This window comes from Pleurodeles waltl, chromosome 7 (genome assembly GCF_031143425.1).
Source record: "Pleurodeles waltl isolate 20211129_DDA chromosome 7, aPleWal1.hap1.20221129, whole genome shotgun sequence".
In the NCBI taxonomy this organism is placed as follows: Eukaryota; Metazoa; Chordata; class Amphibia; order Caudata; family Salamandridae; genus Pleurodeles; species Pleurodeles waltl.
In genome coordinates, this window is record NC_090446.1 from 292,991,864 (window position 1) to 293,013,028 (window position 21,165).

At 40.4% G+C, this 21,165-nt stretch overlaps 1 protein-coding gene across 1 annotated transcript in view; it reads left to right on the forward strand.

Annotated features, from left to right (window-relative positions):
- LOC138247247 (uncharacterized) overlaps positions 1–21,165 on the forward strand; it is a 295,171-nt gene that overhangs the window by 23,973 nt on the left and 250,033 nt on the right. The window contains exons 3-4 of the mRNA XM_069201977.1: positions 2,687–2,774; positions 9,746–9,862. Coding sequence (XP_069058078.1) covers positions 2,687–2,774; positions 9,746–9,862 — 205 coding nt within the window. The remainder of the gene's footprint in view (positions 1–2,686; positions 2,775–9,745; positions 9,863–21,165) is intronic.

The window sequence follows — 21,165 nt, forward strand, 5'->3', positions numbered from 1 at the left end:
ATTCTTATTCTGATATTTGTGTACAACATATACAAGCATATATATGTATTTTTTTTAAATAAATGCAATCTTTGCCTGTTGTACCATCACAATCCCAGAATAGCAAAAGAGTGCCTCTGAGTTTTGAAATATTTTCATACTGCATAAACGTTTGTCTTAACAATATAGGTTGTGCACATCATGATAGGCTTTGATTATGTAATTTGCATTTTATGAAACACATTTCAAGATGGCAGGCCTGGTTTGGTGACCCTATTCGTCCTTAATCTGTGTCAGAGCACTGGTGTGAGAGTAGGGTTAATAGATTAGACATAGAAATGGATCTATAAATGAAATTGTAATGGTGTTTTGTTATTGTGAAAAAGGCTGGTGTTCAGCCGAAACCCGTTGATCTCAATCCCACAGCCTTCCTTTGGCACTAAAGTATTTGAACACGCAATTATTGGAGTGTCGGCTCATCCTTACTTACAGGAAGGACAGGGAAGCATTTAATACATTGTCTCTTCGTGAATAATGTCAATTCAGATGCTGCTGTGATTTTATCAATAATGTTACAGAACAATTCATGGGTGATGTAATATGTGAAGCAATTAGCAGTGTGCGGAGAGGGCGCAAGTTATAGTTACTTTAGGGCATGAGTTTCAGTTACTTGAGATAACTGTATCTGGTTAATATAAGTTGTTTTGTTCGTTTAAAGTCATATATTTCAGCTCACATTTTCACCTAAATATAAAGCCCTTTTCACCTTTGTTTTTTTCAGTGAATTTCTAATGTTTCTTTTGTTTTAAAGTGAGATTGTATTACAATTTATAAGTATTACGTGCTTTTTTCTTGCACTTGTAATATCTGTGTATATACACCAATTGCAGCTTGTGAAAACATAGCATTCATAATATTTACAACATTTCAAATGACATCATTTGTCACAAAACAGTGCATGGTAGAGTGTTGAGTTTGTCTCGGCCACAAAGGTTGCGCACATCATAATAGACTGCATTATATACCTTGCACTTTATGAGACATATTTCAAGAGGGCGGGCCTGGTTTGGTGACCCTATTCGTCCTTAGTCTGTGTCAGAGCACTGGAGGAGGTTTTATGAATCAGACATAGAAATGGATATATACGCAAAATTGCAATGGTGTTTTGTTATCGTTGGCAAGGCTGGCGTTCAGCCAAAACCCGTTGATCTCAGTTCCACAGCCTTTGCTGGGCATTAAAGTATTTGAAAAAGCAGTTTTTGGACTGCTGGCTCATCCTTGCTTAGACAAGGAGAGGGAAGCATTTAATACCTGCACAGTGCAGTGTGTGTACATAAATAATGTCAGTTCAGATGCTGCTGTGATATTATCAATAATGTTATAGAACAAGTCATGGGTAATATGTGAAGTAATTAGCAGTTCGCAGAGAGAGCGCAAGTTATAGTTACATTAGGGCATGAGTTACAGTTACTTGAAATAACTATATCTGTTCAATTTAAGCTGTTTTGTTAATTTAAAACCAGATATTTCAACTGACATTTTCACCTAAATATAAATTCCCTTTAACCTTTGTTTCGTCAGTGAATTTAAAATGTTAATTTTATTGTAAAGTAAGATATTATTACAATTTCTAAATACAACTTGTGCCTTTTTCCATGCACTGGTTATATCTGTGCATACTACATCACTTATATCATGTGAAATCATAGAATTCATAATAATTATAACATTTCAAATGACATCATTTGTCATGACACAGCACATGGTAGGGTGGCACGTTATAATTAATGCCTGGATAGCGACCTGAAAAGAGTGTGTAATGCGATGTGCTACTTATAATAATTTGAAGGTGGTGGATAAATTGTAAATTAAAGTTATGACTATAACTGTATATTTTTTAAAGTTTGTGTTAAGCTTGGTTTGCATAGTAAAAAACATTTTTCTAGCTATAACTAAGGTGTCGCCTTCAACTTGTCATTGAATATCTAAGTATATATATATATATATATATATATATATATATTCCCCTCGTATTACATGCATTGTGTTCCGCATGGTTAATGTATGCATGGTAACTACTGACACATATGGCTGGGTATATTAAAAAAAGTCACCACTGATTAGTAGATATTGGGGTTCGTATTTGAGTTTGTTATAAAGAGTCAATTTCTTAACCTAGCTTTTAGTGCAATTTCCTTTGTTTTAATATTAGTGCACAGGGACTTTACTTGAACGTAATGTTGCATTGCTGAGAGAGGAGGCCAATGTGAGAGAATCGCCACGCACACCTAGGTAGCACAAGCATGACACAGGCATCCCTGGGGCTTAGAGACCAGCAGTCTATGAAGAAACTATTGCATGCTGCAATTATAGCCCAATTGGACAATGCTGACTCCATACATGATCGCTTAAACCCAATTAACCATTTTTCGTTTCATTGACGATCAATGTAGTGGAAATAAAAGACAGATAACAGCACTCATTTCAGTGAAAGGACACCCCCTCTCTCCCCCGCCAAGCTTGTCACCGGGTTTGGTGGCATTGGGCCCAGCATCCAAAGCTGACCCAGGACTGCATAATGTTGTATGTGCTTCACACTTCACATGGAGTCACCTGATATGTTTGCGAGAAATATGTTATCATAAAAATAAGTGGTTTTGATTTTGAACTATCAGCTTAAATTTTGAATGTTTTTGTTTTTTTGTAGATGTCGCTGAAAGCATTTCCCCGAATGATCTAGTACCGATGCCTAAAACACGTATAACAGACCCAGGGACGGGAGCTGAGTACACTAAGTGAGTTAATTCAATGGCAACACTTCTTTATAGGAATCAAAACTTCAAATGTGAACAAACATTCTCAAAGTCATTAGATCTTCCTTTTATGTGTTAACATATATAAAGACAGGCATGCACAAATATGTACACACTATTTAGCCTCGTCCAGCAGTCGAAGTGCATTAAAAAGTATGGTAACTGGGCTATCCTGCATAAGAAGGAAATACTTTTTGCCCCTCAACCGAAGAACTTTGCCCACTGTCTAGAAGCAATCCACATTTCATCACAAGGTAGCCATCGACAGCCAGGTGACACTCAACAGTGGCAGACAGACACATTTGCCTTAGAAAAGAAAATGACAACTTTCAAAATGTGTCATTTTTAAATTAACGATATACAATCTGGCTTGACTTTTACATTCGATTTTCAATTACTATTAAAATTAGTTCTTGAATCAGTCAAACGGTCAAATAAATCTTTATTCCGTAAAAGAAAAGAAAATCAACAAAATCATCATGCTTAAAATGAAATCCATGTCCCCTCATTACATTCACATTTAGTACTAAACAAGGGGTGTCTAAAGACAATAGTGTGCAGGAATAAAACAAAGGGCAATTCATCAGTAAATCATAGGTACAATTTAAAAGGAAGCACATTGTCTAGCAGCATTTCCAATCCTGTTTGAGTAAATCGCAGATTAATAGTTCTTGAATCATTTCTCTAGCTACACCTAAACTGACGTTAAGCATTTTATGGTGTTATAATGTAACCCAGTGCATTTCTTATGGTGGAGCCAGACTTGCCACAGTTGAAATGGTTTTGGAGATTTTTCACTGCCATGACATGTGAAACATAAAATATGCACGACTTACTTTTTACATATCACACATCCTTCCTTATGGGTACTTAAGGCCCATTTTAGGGGTGCTATATACATATTAAAAGGAAGGTGTAGGCCTGGAAAAATGTTTCTTTTGCCAGATTGAATTGGCAGCTGTAAAGCGGCACACCTAGTCTACAGGAACAGGCTGTTATACATTGCATTATCACTTCAGGGATCGTACAATACGAACCGCGGTCCACTAAGTGACATTTAACTTACAGACCCTAGGTACACCTTTGTACCAAGTGTTACGGATTTATTGGTAAATAAATATGCCAATCAGGAGGATAGTCAATTTTGACATGTTTTAGGGGTCAGAGCACATGAACTCGGGCCTAGTTAGCAGTGCCCCAGTGCTCAGAGTCAGAAAAAACAGAAGCATATGTTCAAATAAAATGGGAATGACCATGCAAAAAGATGCATTGTGATTCACAGTACCCTCTGTTGCTTATAATGTTGTCCTTTACACCTTATGTTGCATGGTATCTGGATGCATCCTCTGTTCATAAGTGTTCATGTGAATTTTACTAAGCTGCCTGTAGCTAGAAAGACAGTGACATCAAAGTACTACTGAAATACAGTGAAGTGTTTGCGTTTTCCAAACAATCTTCACTTTATGATATCTATGTATCTTCATATTCCACATTGTGGGTAATATTGTTAGTAAATTGACATAATTAAGTATTATCAGGAACAATTGGTGATTGCAGCAATATGGAGAATCCATCTCAATTTTATTATCAGTAACAATATTTTTGAAGGCAATGAAACTAAAAGGCATATTTAAGAAATGTGGCACTGCATTTAATTACAATTGTTACAATCAAATTAAACAAAATAATAAACTGATCTCATGAATAACTATACATGTACGATAACTCAGGATTAGGCATATGCAACTTATTCCCAAAGAACTGTGCAAATTGTCTGTCCTTTAACTTCTGGTCCATTGTTGTTTGATACTAGGTTTGTGCAGTTCAATCCTCTCAAACGTCAATTATTACTCAAAATTGAGAAAATACAAATCATTCACAGCCTGTACATGAATTGTTAACATTAATACTCTACCACTACCTTCTGATTAATCATTTGCATAACCTATACAAAATTGTTAGAATACTTAACTTTAAAATCAAACAATCAGTGCAGTATTCATGAGCTGCTCGTTACAGGACCTGTGCAAATGGTTACTAAAGTAGTTAACACTGATTTTCCATCTTTTAACTTCTTATCAGTTTCTGGTTATCAATAGGGCATAGATAAAACATAGATAAAACATTTTAAAAAGAATGCTTGAGGTGATGGGCGTTAAAATAAGGTTGAAAACATTCTCCAACCTTGGTCAAGAATTTAACAAATCAGAAAATAAAGTGAATTGACTTGTCGGATAAGCAGAACATAAGTGTTTGGTGACATGTTCTTACTCCTGCCTTTAAAAATAGAGGATTTAAAAGATTTTGACATGCACATAACAGGTTTGGGCAGGCACAAACTAAATGTATTAGTGTTTCTTATCGATAACTACAAAGCCTGAAACTACTAGTTGGCCATTCGTGTAGCCATTTTGGAATGCCGTCCTTAGTTGGGTATCTGCCTAGTCTTAACTTCAGATGAGCATCCCTCATGCATATGGAAAGGAAATAGTCATATAAGGCTATATACTCAATTTCTCATAGGAATTTATGACTGTCTAAGCATGCATTTTGGAAACTAGTGCACCTTTATCAAAGTCAAACGAAAGTTGTTTGGTTGCTTGGTTCAAAAGCAAACTCTATTAATTTCTAGAGGCCTAGATACCTGTAAGACAAAAGTATGGATTTTACCATTGTTAGCTATTAGTACATAGGTTGGTTTGTCAAATTCTCTAATGTTCGCAAATTGCCACCAATTTTTTTGTAATGTGACTAGGTTTTAGTAGACTGGGCCCATTATCTCTAGTGGTCGCACTTCTGTCCGTTCCTGACCGAAATATAACTCCATTCACCTTAATTCCACAAAAAAATGAAATTCTCTCCTTTCATGGACCATCACCATTTCCTTGGACTCCACTACTGTCTGTCCACTTCCCAGCATACTCTCTCTGCCATATATGGTGTTTAATCTTGCTGTGATCTTTAATCCTTTCTTTATTTCACTATCCAAATCTCTTGCTCCATATGCATCTGGAGATTTCTGTCCTTTCGATCTCCATTGCATTTGACTTTCTCACTTTTAATGTAGCTAAAATTCTCATTTCTTTCCTTCTATCTTCTCACCTGAACTTCCATCCTCTTTTATTTTGGCTCATCACATAATTTCTCACCCTCCGCCTGTCTGTTTTTAACTCAATTAGTAGGCTTCATTTACATTTCTCTCCTATTTCTCCAAGCGCTACTCCTTTATTTCTCTCCACCACCTTCCCTTTTTCCTTGATTTTTTCCCCCCTAGGTATCTTCTTTAAATGTATCCATGGGTCGTGCCCCTATCCTTTATTTGTTGCATTGTGATTGTCACTGGTAGTGATCGCTACTCTGCCTCTCACTTCTTCAATGCGTCCTCGACCTGCTCCTTCCCAGTCGTGATTATGCTCCTTCTCATTATTGTCTCCCTAAATGCTGCCACTATCTTAGACAAAGGCTCGTAGGCTGGATTATTTTAAGAGAGATTTACCACAGCCACTGCTAGAGACACCACACTACAAAGCTCTCAGTCTTCCCCTTCAGCCCGGTACCTTTTGAGCTCCAGGCTCAAAGGCTTTTAAGAAAGAACATGAACACTCCAGAGGTTGCTATACTGAAAGATGCCACATTCTGCATGTAACTCACATTATATTCGGCTTCTAAAATACCACATTTGCTTCCCCTCTGTTTTCATTGTGCCGATAGCCCACGTGACCAGTCTTACCATTGCACCTGTGTTTTAGGTTTGTTTGTGTTTCTTTGGACAGTTATATTGCTTGTTCCTTTTAGGCTGTAGTCCATTAAACCTGTTGTACATTTTAGCTGTATTTTTTTCGTTCCCTTCTTCATTTTCTACCCTTGATCCCGTGTTGGTATACTCATCTCTTATGCTTATGGATTGGTGAATGACCTTCTTTCTATCGGATGCACCCAACTGACTTTGTATTTGTCCTTATAGTTTATCAGTATTTAGGGTCTGATTTAGAGTTTGGTATTCCTTCACAAACTTGACAGACATCCTGTCCGCCATATGACAAATATATTACACCCAATGGCAGTTGTAATATGGTGAAGGGGATATCTATCACGTTTCTGACAGAATACAGCGTCTGCTCAACTCTAATTTAGGCCCTTACTCTTAATTGTATTTGAGTATTGTCACAATTTTAAGCTGATCATTACTTTATTGTAATTTAATGAGTTCCAGTAGAATATGCATAAGCCGCGCATTCATCTTTCAAGATACTTTTAGCATTCAGTACAGAAAAGTTTTTTTTCACAATTTAACTTCATTTGGCACAAACTCTTAAAGAATGACAACTCTGCGAAGAAACTTAGAAATGTGTAAACACATGAAACAAATATGGGAGACTAGACCTCTCTCCTGCGAACCAAACTGAGCAGGTTGTAAAAACAAGTTATGAGATGTCCTAATTGCATGTAATGTTGTACCAGTGAATATAGTAATATAAATACAAGTATCTTTTGCACAGTGCAGAGACAAGTTGTAATTTGGGTTTTATGAAACATTTAGATGCGCCAAGGGTCGTGGAAACTGATACCTCCCAACCCTTAGTCTGGTTTCAGCAGCTATTTATACATAGTGGCGCTTGCAAGGTAAAAGAAGGGCTTGAAATTCTAACAGAAAGGTGGACAAGTTTATTCTGATAAACAAGGTTTTCTTTGCCCGTGTTAGAAATGGGGTCTTTGGTTGACAGTCAGGTTACCCCCTGTTCAAGCAAGGACCCTCACTCTAGTCAGGGTAAAAGAGAATTACCCTCAGCTAACCCCTGCTTACCCCCTGGGTAGCTTGGCAGAGCAGTAGGCTTAACTTCAGAGTGCTAGGTGTAAATTATTTGTACCAACACACACAGTAACTTAATGAAAACACTACAAAATGACACAACACCAGTCTAGAAAAATAGGAAATATTTATCTAAACAAAACAAGACCAAAATGACAAAAATCCGACATACAAGAGTCAAGTTATGAATTTTTAAAGATTAAACTCAAAAATAGCGCTTAGAAACAAAAATGCTTTGGTGAGGTGTTAACACAGCATCGTGACGGAGTCGTTCCCAACAATCTGACACCAGCGGCGCCGGACATGGAGTCGCGTAGACCCCCAAGTACAGTACCTTTGGTGAAGAGTGAAAACAAGTCGATGCACGATGTCGGGGATCGCGGCGTCGGTGCGAAACGTTGAATCCGCGCACTTCGAGCGGCATCGGTCACGACGTTGTGCGGCGACTTCCACAGAGTCGCGGACTTCAGCGGGGCTGCAGCGGCATCGGGCCTGCGAAGAGCATCGTGTTCCAGCGAAGGTCATGGCGTCGGGTGCATGCGGTGTCACCGGATTCAGCAGCGCGTCGGTCCGAAGTCGTCCGAAGTCGATTCCCTCGGATTTCCACCAGCTGTCCTTTCAAGGGCCCAGGGACTGGATAGGGCACCACTTGTCAGAGCAGGAGTCTCTCCAGAGACTCCAGGTGCTGGCAGAGAGAAGTCTTTGCTGTCCCTGAGACTTCAAACAACAGGAGGCAAGCTCTAAATCAAGCCCTTGGAGATTTCTTCACAAGATGGAAGGCACACAAAGTCCAGTCTTTGCCCTCTTACTCTGGCAGAAGCAGCAACTGCAGGATAGCTCCACAAAGCACAGTCACAGGCAGGGCAGCTCTTGTCCTCAGCTCTTCAGCTCTTCTCCAGGCAGAGGTTCCTCTTGTTTCCAGAAGTGTTCTAAAGTCTGTGGTTTTGGGTGCCCTTCTTATACCCAGCTTTTCCTTGGAAGTAGGCCTACTTCAAAGTAAAGTCTCTTTGGAATGTGAAATCCTGCCTTGCCCAGGCCAGGCCCCAGACACTCGCCAGGGGTTTGGAGACTGCATTGTGTGAGGGCAGGCACAGCCATTTCAGGTGCACGTGACCACTCCTCCCCTCCCTCCTAGCACAGATGGCTCATCAGGATATGCAGGCTACACCCCAGCTCCCTTTGTGTCACTCTCTAGTGTGAGGTGCAACCAGCCCAACTGCCAAACTGACCCAGACAGGGAATCCACAAACAGGCAGAGTCACAGAAATGGTATAAGCAAGAAAATGCTCACTTTCTAAAAGTGGCATTTTTCAAGCGCACAATCTTAAAATCAACTTTACTAAAAGATGTATTTTTAAATTTTGAGCTCAGAGACCCAAAACTCCACATGTCCATCCGTTCCCAAAGTGAATCTACACTTTAATCAGATTTAAAGGTAGCCCCCATGTTAGCCTATGAGAGGGACAGGCCTTGCAACAGTGAAAAACGAATTTAGCAATATTTCACTGTCAGGACATATAAAACACATTACTATATGTCCTACCTTAACCATACACTACACCCTGCCCTTGGGGCTACCTAGGGCCTACCTTAGGGGTGTCTGACGTGTAAGAAAAGGGAAGGTTTAGGCCTGGCAAGTGGGTACACTTGCCAAGTCAAATTTACAGGTAAAACTGCACACACAGACACTGCAATGGCAGGTCTGAGTCATGATTACAAAGCTACTTATGTGGGTGGCACAACCAGTGCTGCAGGCCCACTAGTAGCATTTGATTTACAGGCCCTGGCACCTCTAGTGCACTTTACTGGGGACTTACTAGTAAATCAAATATGCCAATCATGGATAAACCAATCACATGCACATTTTGTAAAGGAGCACTTGCACTTTAGCACTGGTTAGCAGTGGTTAAGTGCCCAGAGTAACAAAAACAGCAAAATCAGAGTCCAGCACACATCAACAACCTGGGGAACAGAGGCAAAAAGTGAAGGGAGACCACGCCATGGATGAAAAGCCAGTTTTTGTATTAGTTTTAAAATGGTACAATGTTTCAAATTATACACTGTATTGTATAATTGCAAATGTTGCATGTGCGCTTTTATGGTTTTCAACTGAAATAAAGCAAGATTGTGTCTCATTTTCCAGCCTAAAGGCCAAGGGAACCCCTAAAGTGCGTTGCCAAGTAAAAACAAAGGACAGTGGATATTTCTACGTAACCGTTACCGGAAGTGCAACAATAGAAGGAGACGTTACTGGTTCAACGTAAGTACGCATGTGTGTGTGAATGACAAGAATTGCAAAATCACTTTTGACTACATTTATGAAGATACCGACGTGCTATACCATGCATAGGACCACAAGTTTCTCTGAAAAAGTTCCGGGTGTCTACTTCTCTTTAACAACCAGTGCTTAAATTGACGCACACCAGCACTTATTTTTGGGAACTGGCACTTATTTTTCGAATTAGAGAACAAGAGACGGAAATACACAAATCATAAAAGTCTGAAGAAAAGGAAAAAACGTCACAAAGGGAGAAAGCTGGAGCAAGCATGCGTGAGATAAAGGGAGGGGGAACGTCTGGGAGTAGATTAAAGTGACGTGAGATTAATTTAAGTCTACCAGCCTGCTTTCGGCATGCTGACATATAATTGTTTCAGCTGAAAGCTTATGTGCAACAGTACTCTTTCTCTTACAAATTACTCACTGGCAATAACAGTCAGACTTCTCTCTTTTACACCCATTTATGAGATATTAGATACATGCTTTTCTTTTAGGTCATTCAATAACTTTCATCCCTATTGAGTTTTAACAGTGACATATAAACTGTGGTGCTGGTCTTAAGAAAGATGTTATAAATGGGTGAAATTGAGTATATTTTGTTTGTTACCCTTAAAGCCAGATAATAAAATAATCAACAAGTAGGATTATATTGTCCCTGCTTTAATTACTGTCAGCCACTGGTAAAGTTTCGGGCCCAGTCCCCGTCCATTGTTACTTTGCTCACCATGCCACCTCAGTTTAAAAACACCCATAAGCAAATCACTCTTGAGCCTATGCCAATAGGAACAGTCCAGTCCAAACTGCCTGGCTAGGTCATCCCTGAACCAGAACACAATCAACCCTAGATTAGTTTCACTTGGTAGTTCAGGTTGGACTGTTCCTTTTCGAGCAGAATCATGATAAATTTGCACATGCCTTGGTTCAAACGGAGGTGGCGTGGTGTGAAAAATAAATATGGACTGTGAAGTGGGTGCAAGTGATTGCCAGTGGCTGAGATTAATTCATGCATTCTATCAGTCACTTTTGTGTATACTTCAGAAGGAACATCAAAGCATCCTGAGATGGATCATACATCTGACAGAGATGAGGCAAAGCTAAAAACCACTGACCAATCCGCCATCAACCAAGACAATTTGTTTTAAAAACATCACCAAAGTTCTCTCCATTGTTGATCAATAAGCTACCTACCCCATCATCAATGGAGAATATTACCTCACTCTCTTTGGCAAATACCACATGGCTGATGAGGCAGTCATTTGCAACCCAAGTGGCAAAGACACCCTTTTCTACTAACTCATTTATGACACCACCATCGCTTGAACAAGAGCAGCAAAGGTGATGAATCCGCCACTGATGAATGTCGTAAGCACCTCCTCTATTTACGAAGTCTTCTTTACCATTGACAACTGAGGAAAACAGTGTGATCTCATTGATGACCATCATCAATGACCTCATTAGCCGTTCCCTTGGTGATGGTGTCATCACGGATGAGGTCATTTCTAACAATAACAGGACCAGCATCTCCCACACCTAGGTTTATGATGGCTATACCATCCACAGTTTAGCCAGTTCATATGTCACCAACAAAGTATCTTCAGTGTTGCCAGATAAAGCCTTGGAGACAGGCATTGGAATGGGGGATAAACAATCTGCAGATGAAGATCCATTTGTACCTGCCTATAGCCTGGCTGACTCAAATGTTAAATGTCAGGATGGTAATAGTATCTTTGAACCAGCCGATCAATAATCACTATAGGCCTAACCATCATTCTATCAAACTGTAGATGAAATGAGTTGTGCATGGAAGTATCTCCACATGCATTAATATGGACATTGCAATCTGCACCAAAAAGGGGGTACAATTAAGGTAGATATATACGAAACAGCCTGTGATGCAAGCACAGGTTGATTCATTGTGGAAAGTGTGCAAGAGATGATGGTGGAGTTATTATTCTGGGTTCCCTTCAATTCCATAACCTACAACATCAAATCACCTCAAGGTACATGATTTTAGCAAAGACACCACAAACACAGCATTAACCACAGCATCAACCATGGGAGCCACTTCACTTCTCCAACAACCGCCGCAGCGGAATCTTCCTCTATCTCTGGATCCTCCACCCTATTGAAATGATCTAGGTTCAGTCAGAATGATGATGATGTTGGTAAGGTAGGAGAAGGGTTTGATAACTCCCTCCCAAAGTTATTTTAATGTTATAGTAATGCAAGTTATTTATTGTGGGTACACTTAAGCCTCTTGGTGCTGTAGAACTGCTGAATGACATGTCCCACATCTAGCCCTGCTACCAGAGGTGAAAATGGAATAGTACAAGGCTATCCTCCAAAAAGAGGACAAAGCATCTACGGCAATCATTGATGAGGCCATGGATGTTTGCAAGATGTGTTTTCATCAGTTAGCAGGGGTTGTGTTGAGTAGTCTCAAATGCACCTCATTCCAGCCTAAGGTGTAGCCTATTTCCTGGATCCTCCTTATTATGGTGAGTCTCTCTTTTGGCGTCCTTTTGATGACGCCCCACTGTATGTCAAGACAGAAAAAGAATCAGCAAGATCCTGGGGTATCCTCTAAGTTTACCACCCACAATCTCTCAAAGAGCTTGTGGACTTGGATCTCAGTATTTTAGACTTCCTTAGTTAACTGCAATTTAATAATTTACTGCAATTAGCCACCAGCTTTACAGCAGACATGCTTATTATCCTTTGTACCAGCTTAGATTTTTGGGCTGTCAATCTCAGTGATATATCACTCAATCTTAACGATATGGAGGCAGGCACTCCATGCCACAGGACTCCAAAATACAGTGACTCACTATTGGCAGCAGCTATACTTCTCTACCATTTCCCAGAGCAGGTTGGAGGGAGTATAGCTATCTATTTACAAGAATGGAAACACCTTACTTCTGAAAGAGCAGTGCTTGATATTATCCAATGGGGACATACCCATGAGTTAATATAGAGAACAATGTGCACCAGCCTTCCATTAGGATCAGGAGTTCTGTAATTACAGAAAGAGATTCTCCTGATGTAACAGAAAGAAATGCTCAAGCCAGACTAAAAAAGTCTCCCCAAAAAGTTTTTTTGCAAGGCTTTTATTTGCAAGTAAAAAATCAGAAGCATGGTGACGGATTTTAGAAATACAGGTGGTCATTACGAGTCTGGTGGTCACTTGACCGCCAGACTCAGAGTGGTGGTCCAAGCGCCACATTATGACCATGGCGATTGTGCCATGGTCAGCCACCAGCCCTGACAGGATTAGTTATCCCGGTGGTCTGGCCATTTTAACGGTCCTAATCTGCCAGGGCAGCGCTGCAAGCAGTGCTGCCCTGGGGATCAAGACCTTGTTCTCCGTCAGCATTTTCATAGTGGTAACACTGCCATGAAGAGGCTGGCAGAGAACGGGTGCAGGGGTGCGGGGGGAGTCCTGCACTGCCCATGCACTTGGCATGGGCAGTGCAAGGGCCTCCCTGGCCAGCACCCTTGCAATGTTCACTCTCTGCTCTGCAGAGAGTGAACATTGCAAGGGTGCTGGTTCACCCTGCATCCTACAGCATCGCTGTCGGCTCGACTATGAGCACCAGACAATTCTATAAGGTGTTTCCCTAGGCCATTGAGCAGAAACTCAGGTTTCTGTCCGCAACCTAGCGGGAAACCCATAATGGTCCCGGCGGGGAGATAGCCACTATGGCAGCAACCTCCCCGTCGGAAGTTCGATAGACAGGCAAAACAGTCCGCAGAACTCATAACCAGACCCACAGTGTTTATACAAATATCATACAGTTGTTCAGTATGGTCTCTCGGCAAGACACCCTTCTAATATTACACATTGGAGAACATATGACATTTCTGGATTTACAGGATATGTCCTTTCATAAACTCATACATCCCAGACATCAAAATGTCCTTCAATCAAAAGTATTGTGATGCCATCACCAATTGTTAGTCTTATGGTTTGACCTTAAATTGGCTCCCCAAATTGTTATGAAATACATGGCTCTTGTAGCAGCACTCCTACAACATCAATGTAAATGGGTTTTCTTACAGCAAGACAAATGGCTTCTAAAATGGAGATTTTAGACGATGCAGCAACAACCACTTTCACCTACCATCTGCCTGCAGCTGTTTCACAAAATAGGCTTAACTGACAACCATACAAAATGTTCTCTTTCCCCAAACACTGGAATTCATTTAACGGGCAACAGAAAGGAAGACATATCCTTTAGATGAGCACCTCCACCTCCTTATAATTTCCATCAGGCTCCAGGGAGTGGTTATCCACCTCAGAAAAGTAACCAAGAGAGAACTCCTTCCACAACATCTGATAGATCATCTGAGGCTTATGATTCAAGATCCTCTTATACGCTGACATTAATAGCAGGATTTCCATCCAGATGTCACTGCTGAACAACATTATTACTTTCCAAGAGCTCTTACTAAATATAGCATCCAAGCTTAACATACCTTTGGAGGTTCTACATACAGCCTTTTCTGCTCTTATGGAACCATTTCAACCCAAATCACCTCCTACACCACCTACTACCTCTGGCACCAGGTCTCTTGGAAACAGCCAGAGAAATGTTTCTCACGATGGCCTGGACTGTAGCAGTCAGACCCCATCTGCTTAAAAATACAAACCTTCTGCGTATGATCCAAGCTCATTTTGAGCCAAAGTCATATTCAGCTATTATATTGTATGTCTGGAAGAAACATGTTTCTGCACCAGAATCCTCAGCTCCTTCGGTAAAAGAGAGCAAGAGGATAGACCCTGTTATAAAGAAAACACTGCCTCCTCAGCACTCAAACCAATAAGAGATATAGCACTTCAAGGTGAATACAACCATTCTAAGAGATTTTTATGTTGATAACCTTCTGAAGGAAACAAAGCAACATTTTCAGGAGGTTGTGTAGAAGGAAGTGCTGTCACCAAATTAAGTAGTACATGTGGCTATTGGTTTAGCATAAGTAGCTCTTTTAGGTTTTTGCTACGGAATTCTCCTTATTAGACAGTCATGACTTTGCCTGACATCTGTGACGCCTCAAGCTAAGTTTATATTGATAAACTTGCCATTTTCAGATAATACTTTGGGAAACACATAGAGGAACAGAAGTCCTGCGTGAATACAGACACAGAGATCCTCAGAGCGATGGACCAAGAGGAGCTCTAAAAAAAACCTTCAGATCTTTCTATCATCACAAGGACCAATGCTACTTCAATACCCTATCTGTGCCTACCAGTCTCACAAGAGTAGTCGTAGCTCCTGAAACAGAGATACACATAGCACCCAAGATGAGGTTCTAACATCAGCTGTTCAACATCAGATGCAACGTCATCAGGACAGCCACCATCCAACTCCAGATAATGACTCTCTTCACCCCTTTCATCTGCACTGCATTCTGGTGAGGAGAGACATTAAGCGACATCTAGAAGAGTTGCAAAACATTACAAGTGACAGGTGGGTGCTGGCTTTTTATTGGAACAGCTACTCACTTCATTGGAAAGCCCAACCTCCTTCAGTTCATTTAACAGCAGCAACACAACACAGAAGAGCTGACTTGCACATAGATACATCTGTCACTTTGTGGAAGGAAGAAATACGACTAGTTCCCCTCACATCAAAGTGGGGAGGAAATCTATTCAAGATATATCCTCAGACCTAAAAAAAGACCCAGTGTCCCGGTCCCTCTTAAATCTTTAGGTCATCAGCAAGTGGATCAGGAACAAAACATTCTGTTTGATGGTGCTTCATCAAATCTTCCGTCCATTCAGAGAAGGAGAATAGATGTGTTTATTATATCTTTGTGATGTGCACTTCTACATCCAGATAGCAACGAAACACAGGAAGTTTTATTGCTTCTAAATGGAGAAGTTGCATTACCAGTATGCAACACACCATTTTAGTCTAAAGTTTGTGTCTGGCAGTAGTAGCAGCCTATCTTCATTATCAAAAAATCTTTACATCTGGATGGCTTGCAGATTAAAGCAAGCAACTCATCGAAGTGAAAAAGTAGGTAGGCTGCACTATGAGCTTACTTCATAACCGGAGTCTCCAAATAGATTTCCAGACATCTATCATGTCAACATTTCAAACAATAACATACCTAGGAAAAAGTCTAAACACAGTGAAAGAAATGTTTACTTCGGAGGAAAAAGTGTTATCTATTTCAATGAAATCTCAACTTCTCATGAAAACAAGGAATCCAGTCTTGTCAAATTTTATTGTTTCTGGCATGTCTTCCCTCCTAGGGATTGTCCCAAATGCAAGGTTGCACATGAGGTGTTTACAACAGTCTTTAGAAGTCCAACAGTCATAGAAAGTGGACAATTTTGAAGACAACTGCGTTTGACACAAATGGCTGCTCAGTCACTGTCACGATGGTGCAAATTGAATACTCTGCCTCAACTCATTCCATTTCAACACAGCCTGCATTTACAGACATTGCTAACAAATGCCCATCTTGTAAGGTGAAGAGTAAATTTAGGCTATCTTCCTGCTTATGGGTTTTGGTCACTGAAGGAGATTTTATAACATTAATTTTCTTGAGTGAGGACCAGTTCATTCTGTATTAAGAGATTTTCTACCATCTTTGACTTTGAATGCCATCCTATTCAAAACAGGCAACACCACCACAATACTTTAGCTCAACAAATAGGCATGAACCAAGCTAAGGCCATTGTCATTAAAAGCTAAGAGAAGTAGGTCATGGCTCCTGGCATGACATGTTCTATTAATGCAGTTTACCTTCCATGAATTCGAAATCAACATGAACATTTTCACAGTAGATTCTACAAAAAAAATCACTAGTGTGTATTATAAGATAACGTGCTTCACAATGTTTTCTCAGAAGGGTGCTTACAAGCATAGACCTGTTTATAAGTGTGCAAAATTGCTAACTTCACCTCGAATAAATGAGAGCAAGTTTCTCTGGCAATTCCATTTCATTCAATTGTTCAAAGAAATTATGTTTTTCCTCCCATAATTCTGATTCCATTGTTGCTCCCAAAGTGAGGTTACAAACTTCACAGGCAATGGTTTTCAGTTGTGCTGCAGATGTCATAAAGCCACACGAAAGGCTTCTAGGCAAATCAAACCTGCTGACCAGGTTGCGAGGTCAATTGTTTGACTCATAACTGACATCACTGAGTTTGACACTGTGGATCCCGAAATCAGACATTTTTATCAGTCTTATGTACACTTTTAAATGAAGATAAGAGATGGACAATGAGATCCTCTAATGCTTTCAAATGGAAGAGGTTTTATTTATGCATTACCAAAATCACTTTGATCCTACCTTATGGCAAGAAAAAGTAGTTCTCCCATACACACTAAGGGATGCCAAGCCTAAGGTGCACTTTTCTTCCATTAAAGTCCACCTCAAAGTGATAACAGCATACAATAAATGCCCACAACAGGCTTCATTATTCAAGTTACTAGTTGTTTAAGACTTTATTGAAGGTTTAAATTGAGTTTATCTTTCACTAAGGGCATCTTCCCCACTCCTTTGGAAGCTAATTCGTCATTATTTAGAACTCATCCACAAAGCATCATTGGAGCATCAAGCCTTATAGGTACTTCTGATACTGATCACTTTTTCCCAAAGAGTTACTGTGTGTGGACTGTCTCGTCTATTGAACACTAAACAATTTCTCACTATAATGGTATAGTACGAATGACTCACCTTTCATTTTCATTCAAGATGGTTTCAGAGTTCCAGATTATTCAAGCCCTTCTTAAATAATCATTCTACTCCAGCTGAATGTTCTCTAAGATCCTAAGCTGTTAGGAGATTTTTTTGCTTCTATCTGGAGAAAACCAACGGCTAACCAGTTCTTGGCTAACCTTAGTCCAGTTTGTACAGCTACCTCAACAGCCTATATCTTGATTGGTTGTTTTACGTATCTCTTTTACTTCTGCCTGCAAAGCCTAAAGCTCAATTAACCAAGGAAATGTCAAGTACTACAGCTTTGTTGTGTAACATTTTATTAACAGAAATGTTTAAGTCATCCACTTGGAAATATGTTCATCAATTTATAAGACCATATTGCATTGGTTCTGTCCTGCATCTGACACAAGAGCTTTCTCGAGTAAATGTCATGCCACATTTAAGAATTTCTATACTTAAGGATAATCTGCTTCTTATTTTCCTGCTTTTTCTCCCTCTTGCTTAAGTGCCACAATATCTAGTCTAATGGTTATGTCTGTCAATGAAGATCCTATGATGCTGAAAACATGCTTGTATTCATGGTTCTGAATCATAGCGATTGTTAGACCTGTCAGCACTAGGGTGTTCTTCTTCAAACACGTTTGCCTGCTTGGCTCCAATTTTGCTGAATTTGTTTTGTTGGCCTTAGGACTCTGCTAACCAGTTTGTGCTCTCCCCCTAAAACATAGTTTAATTGATATACCCAATTGGCATATATAGTTTACTTATAAGTCCCTAGTTAACTGCACTACATATGCCGGGACCTGTAAATGAAATGCTACTAGTAGGCCTGCAGCACTGATTCTGCCGCCCACGTAAGCAGCCCTTTAAACATGTCTCAGGCCTGCCATTGCAGAGCCTATGTGTGCAGTTTACACTGTCATGTTGACCTGGCAATGTGAATCTTTTGCCAGGCCTAAAACATCCCTTTTTATACATACATGTCACCCCTAGGGTAGGTCCTGGATAGCCCAGAGGGCATGGTGTAATGTATTTAAAAGGTAGGGCATGTATTTTTAAGTTTTACATGTCCTAGCAGAGAGAGAAACACCCAAAGTTGTTTTTCACTACTCAAAGACATATGTCTCCCATAGGTTAGCATTGGGATTACCTTATTACATTTTATAATCTGGAAGAGATAAGTTTTTTGAGTATGGTGTCCCCGGAATCACAATTTAAAATCACAGTTTATGGTGAAGTTGGATTTTAAAATGTAATTCTGAAAATACCACTTTAAAAAAGTTGGCATTTTCTTTATTTAGCCATTTGGTGCCTGATGCTTGTCTCTGCTCATATATCTGGGGTGGGGTGATAGCTGGGCTTTGTGTATTCCTCTTTAAAGTGCCACACACAAAGGGAGCTTAGGTGGGACTTTATTGGCCCTAACGGGCCATCCTGACAGGATGGGAGGGAGAAGCTGGGCACAGCCTCAGACTTGCAACTGAATAGGCTGTGTCCTGTCCACACAAAAAAGACTGCATAACCCCTTGTAGTGTGTCAAGAGCCGCAGCAGGAAGGGAGGGACCTCTGTGTATTACAAAGGCCTGTCTCTGAGGCGTGCCCCACTTCAAGGGCCAATATGGGTTTAAGTACTAGACTTCTGACACCACCAATTCAATACACTTCTGGACCCAAAACCATTCGGCCAGGAAGAAAAGCTGTTGTGCTGAAGGACTGTCATTCTGCTAGACTGCTGATATGGAAGAACTGCTGCCTTCCTGTGTTGCCCTGCTGCTCTCTCTTGCCTGGGTCACAAAGACTAGACTTATATCCCTTGAAACCAGAATAACTCCAGGAGCCAGTTGACAGGTCTCCTGAAAAGACTTCTAACCACCCTGCTCCTGCACCTGGACAATTAGAAGTGGGCCTAAGGTGCTTTGCTCGAGTTAAACTGAAGCATTCTCTGCTGCGAGGGTAACTGACACATCGCCAGCGTTGTGAGAGCAGACCTGACATATCATCCTCAGAACCAGTGCATCACCTCAGAACCACCTCTTCGGAACCAGCGCATTGCTTCCACTGTGTAGAGAAAACTAGCTTCATTCCCTTTGGAACACTGCATCTCAAGTTCAGCGCATCTTCTTCGGAACCATTGCGTCGGCATTGCTGGGTGAAGCAATCCGATCCATCTACTCTACTGTGGGATCAACACCAACGTATCGCTCGGCTGCACCGTGCACCTTCCTTGACGCAACCAGAATTAAGGTACTTTTGTTCAGCTGGCCACCTGGTTCTCCAAATCCAGCCCGCGCTCTAGCGCGGTCAGCCTTAACGTTTTACTTTGTCCCGATTTAGCACCATCAGAGAACCCAATTATGCATGTTCTGCTTCTAAGTGCTATTTTTCAGCTTATTCTTTAAAAATTCATATCTCACGTTCTACTTATTGGACTTTCATCATTTTGGTCATGTTTCATTTGCTTTAATGTTTGAGTTATTGCTCAAATACTTTACACATTGCCTGTAGGTTAAGCCTGACTGTTCTGTGCCAAGCTACCAGAGGATAACCACAGGTTAATTTAGGTTTTTGGGTTACTTATCCTGACTAGGATTGTGGTTCCTGCTTGATCAGGGTGCATACCTCTATCAATCAGAAACCCAATTTCTAACAGTGATCATTAGTGACAAAGAACGAACAGTGATCTTTATTGTGAAACAACCCTCTCTACTCCTCCGCTGTGCTCCCAGCCATGTAGGATGTGTCAATCACTTTAGATATGATGCATTCCTACTTCTACTCAAAAAATGGCTGTTAAAGGAAACTGCTGCTACACAGAAAGTTCTAGATTTCTTGAAGGTCCACGATGCATTTCACGCCTCCTTTTTTAAATTTATTGTAGCCAGGCCTAGTCAGCAACACCTCTGAAGGTGCTACTGTGTAATTTTCTGAGAGGGTTTATTTCTGGAATACCTAGAATTCTAGAAAAAAATCCAGCCTCTCATAGGTTTGGAGGGTGCCCTCCGGGATTGACGCTTCTGCTTGTTTTACCAGCATTTGAGTAAAAGTATATGGTTTGAATGTTCTGGAATCCAGCATGTAGCTGAGAATTATTGTAACATTTATGATTTCAATAAATATTAGTACGATGCAGAACCAGGATTACAAATGAGTAACCGTTTCTTCTTTTGAAACAGGGTCTCTGAGTGTTCTTTTGTTTACCTTAATATGATTTGGAACCTCTTGGTAAGTTGCTAGTTTCCAGCTGAACTCTGTTGAACTTAAAACGTCTTGCAGAATGGAAGGCGATAAAACAAAAGGAAATATGGATTGTCCCTCAAACTGAATATTTGCAGCTAGAAGAGGAGAATAGCCCTGCTCCACTGATGCAGTAGAGCTGGGTAAAATTGCAATTTTTTCACGAAATATGCGTAGTTTTCATGAAAGTTCTTGAAATAGCCTGTTTGGAGGAAAATGAGCCTGGCTCGAGACTGATTTGAGCAGAAAATGTCACTGTGTTTTTACTTTTGCCGGAAATCATTTTCTGCATGACCCAGTGTCCTGCTGGTGAAAATTATGTGAAATAACATGACGGCTTAATTGCACAAATTTGGGAAGTACGAAGTGTGTAG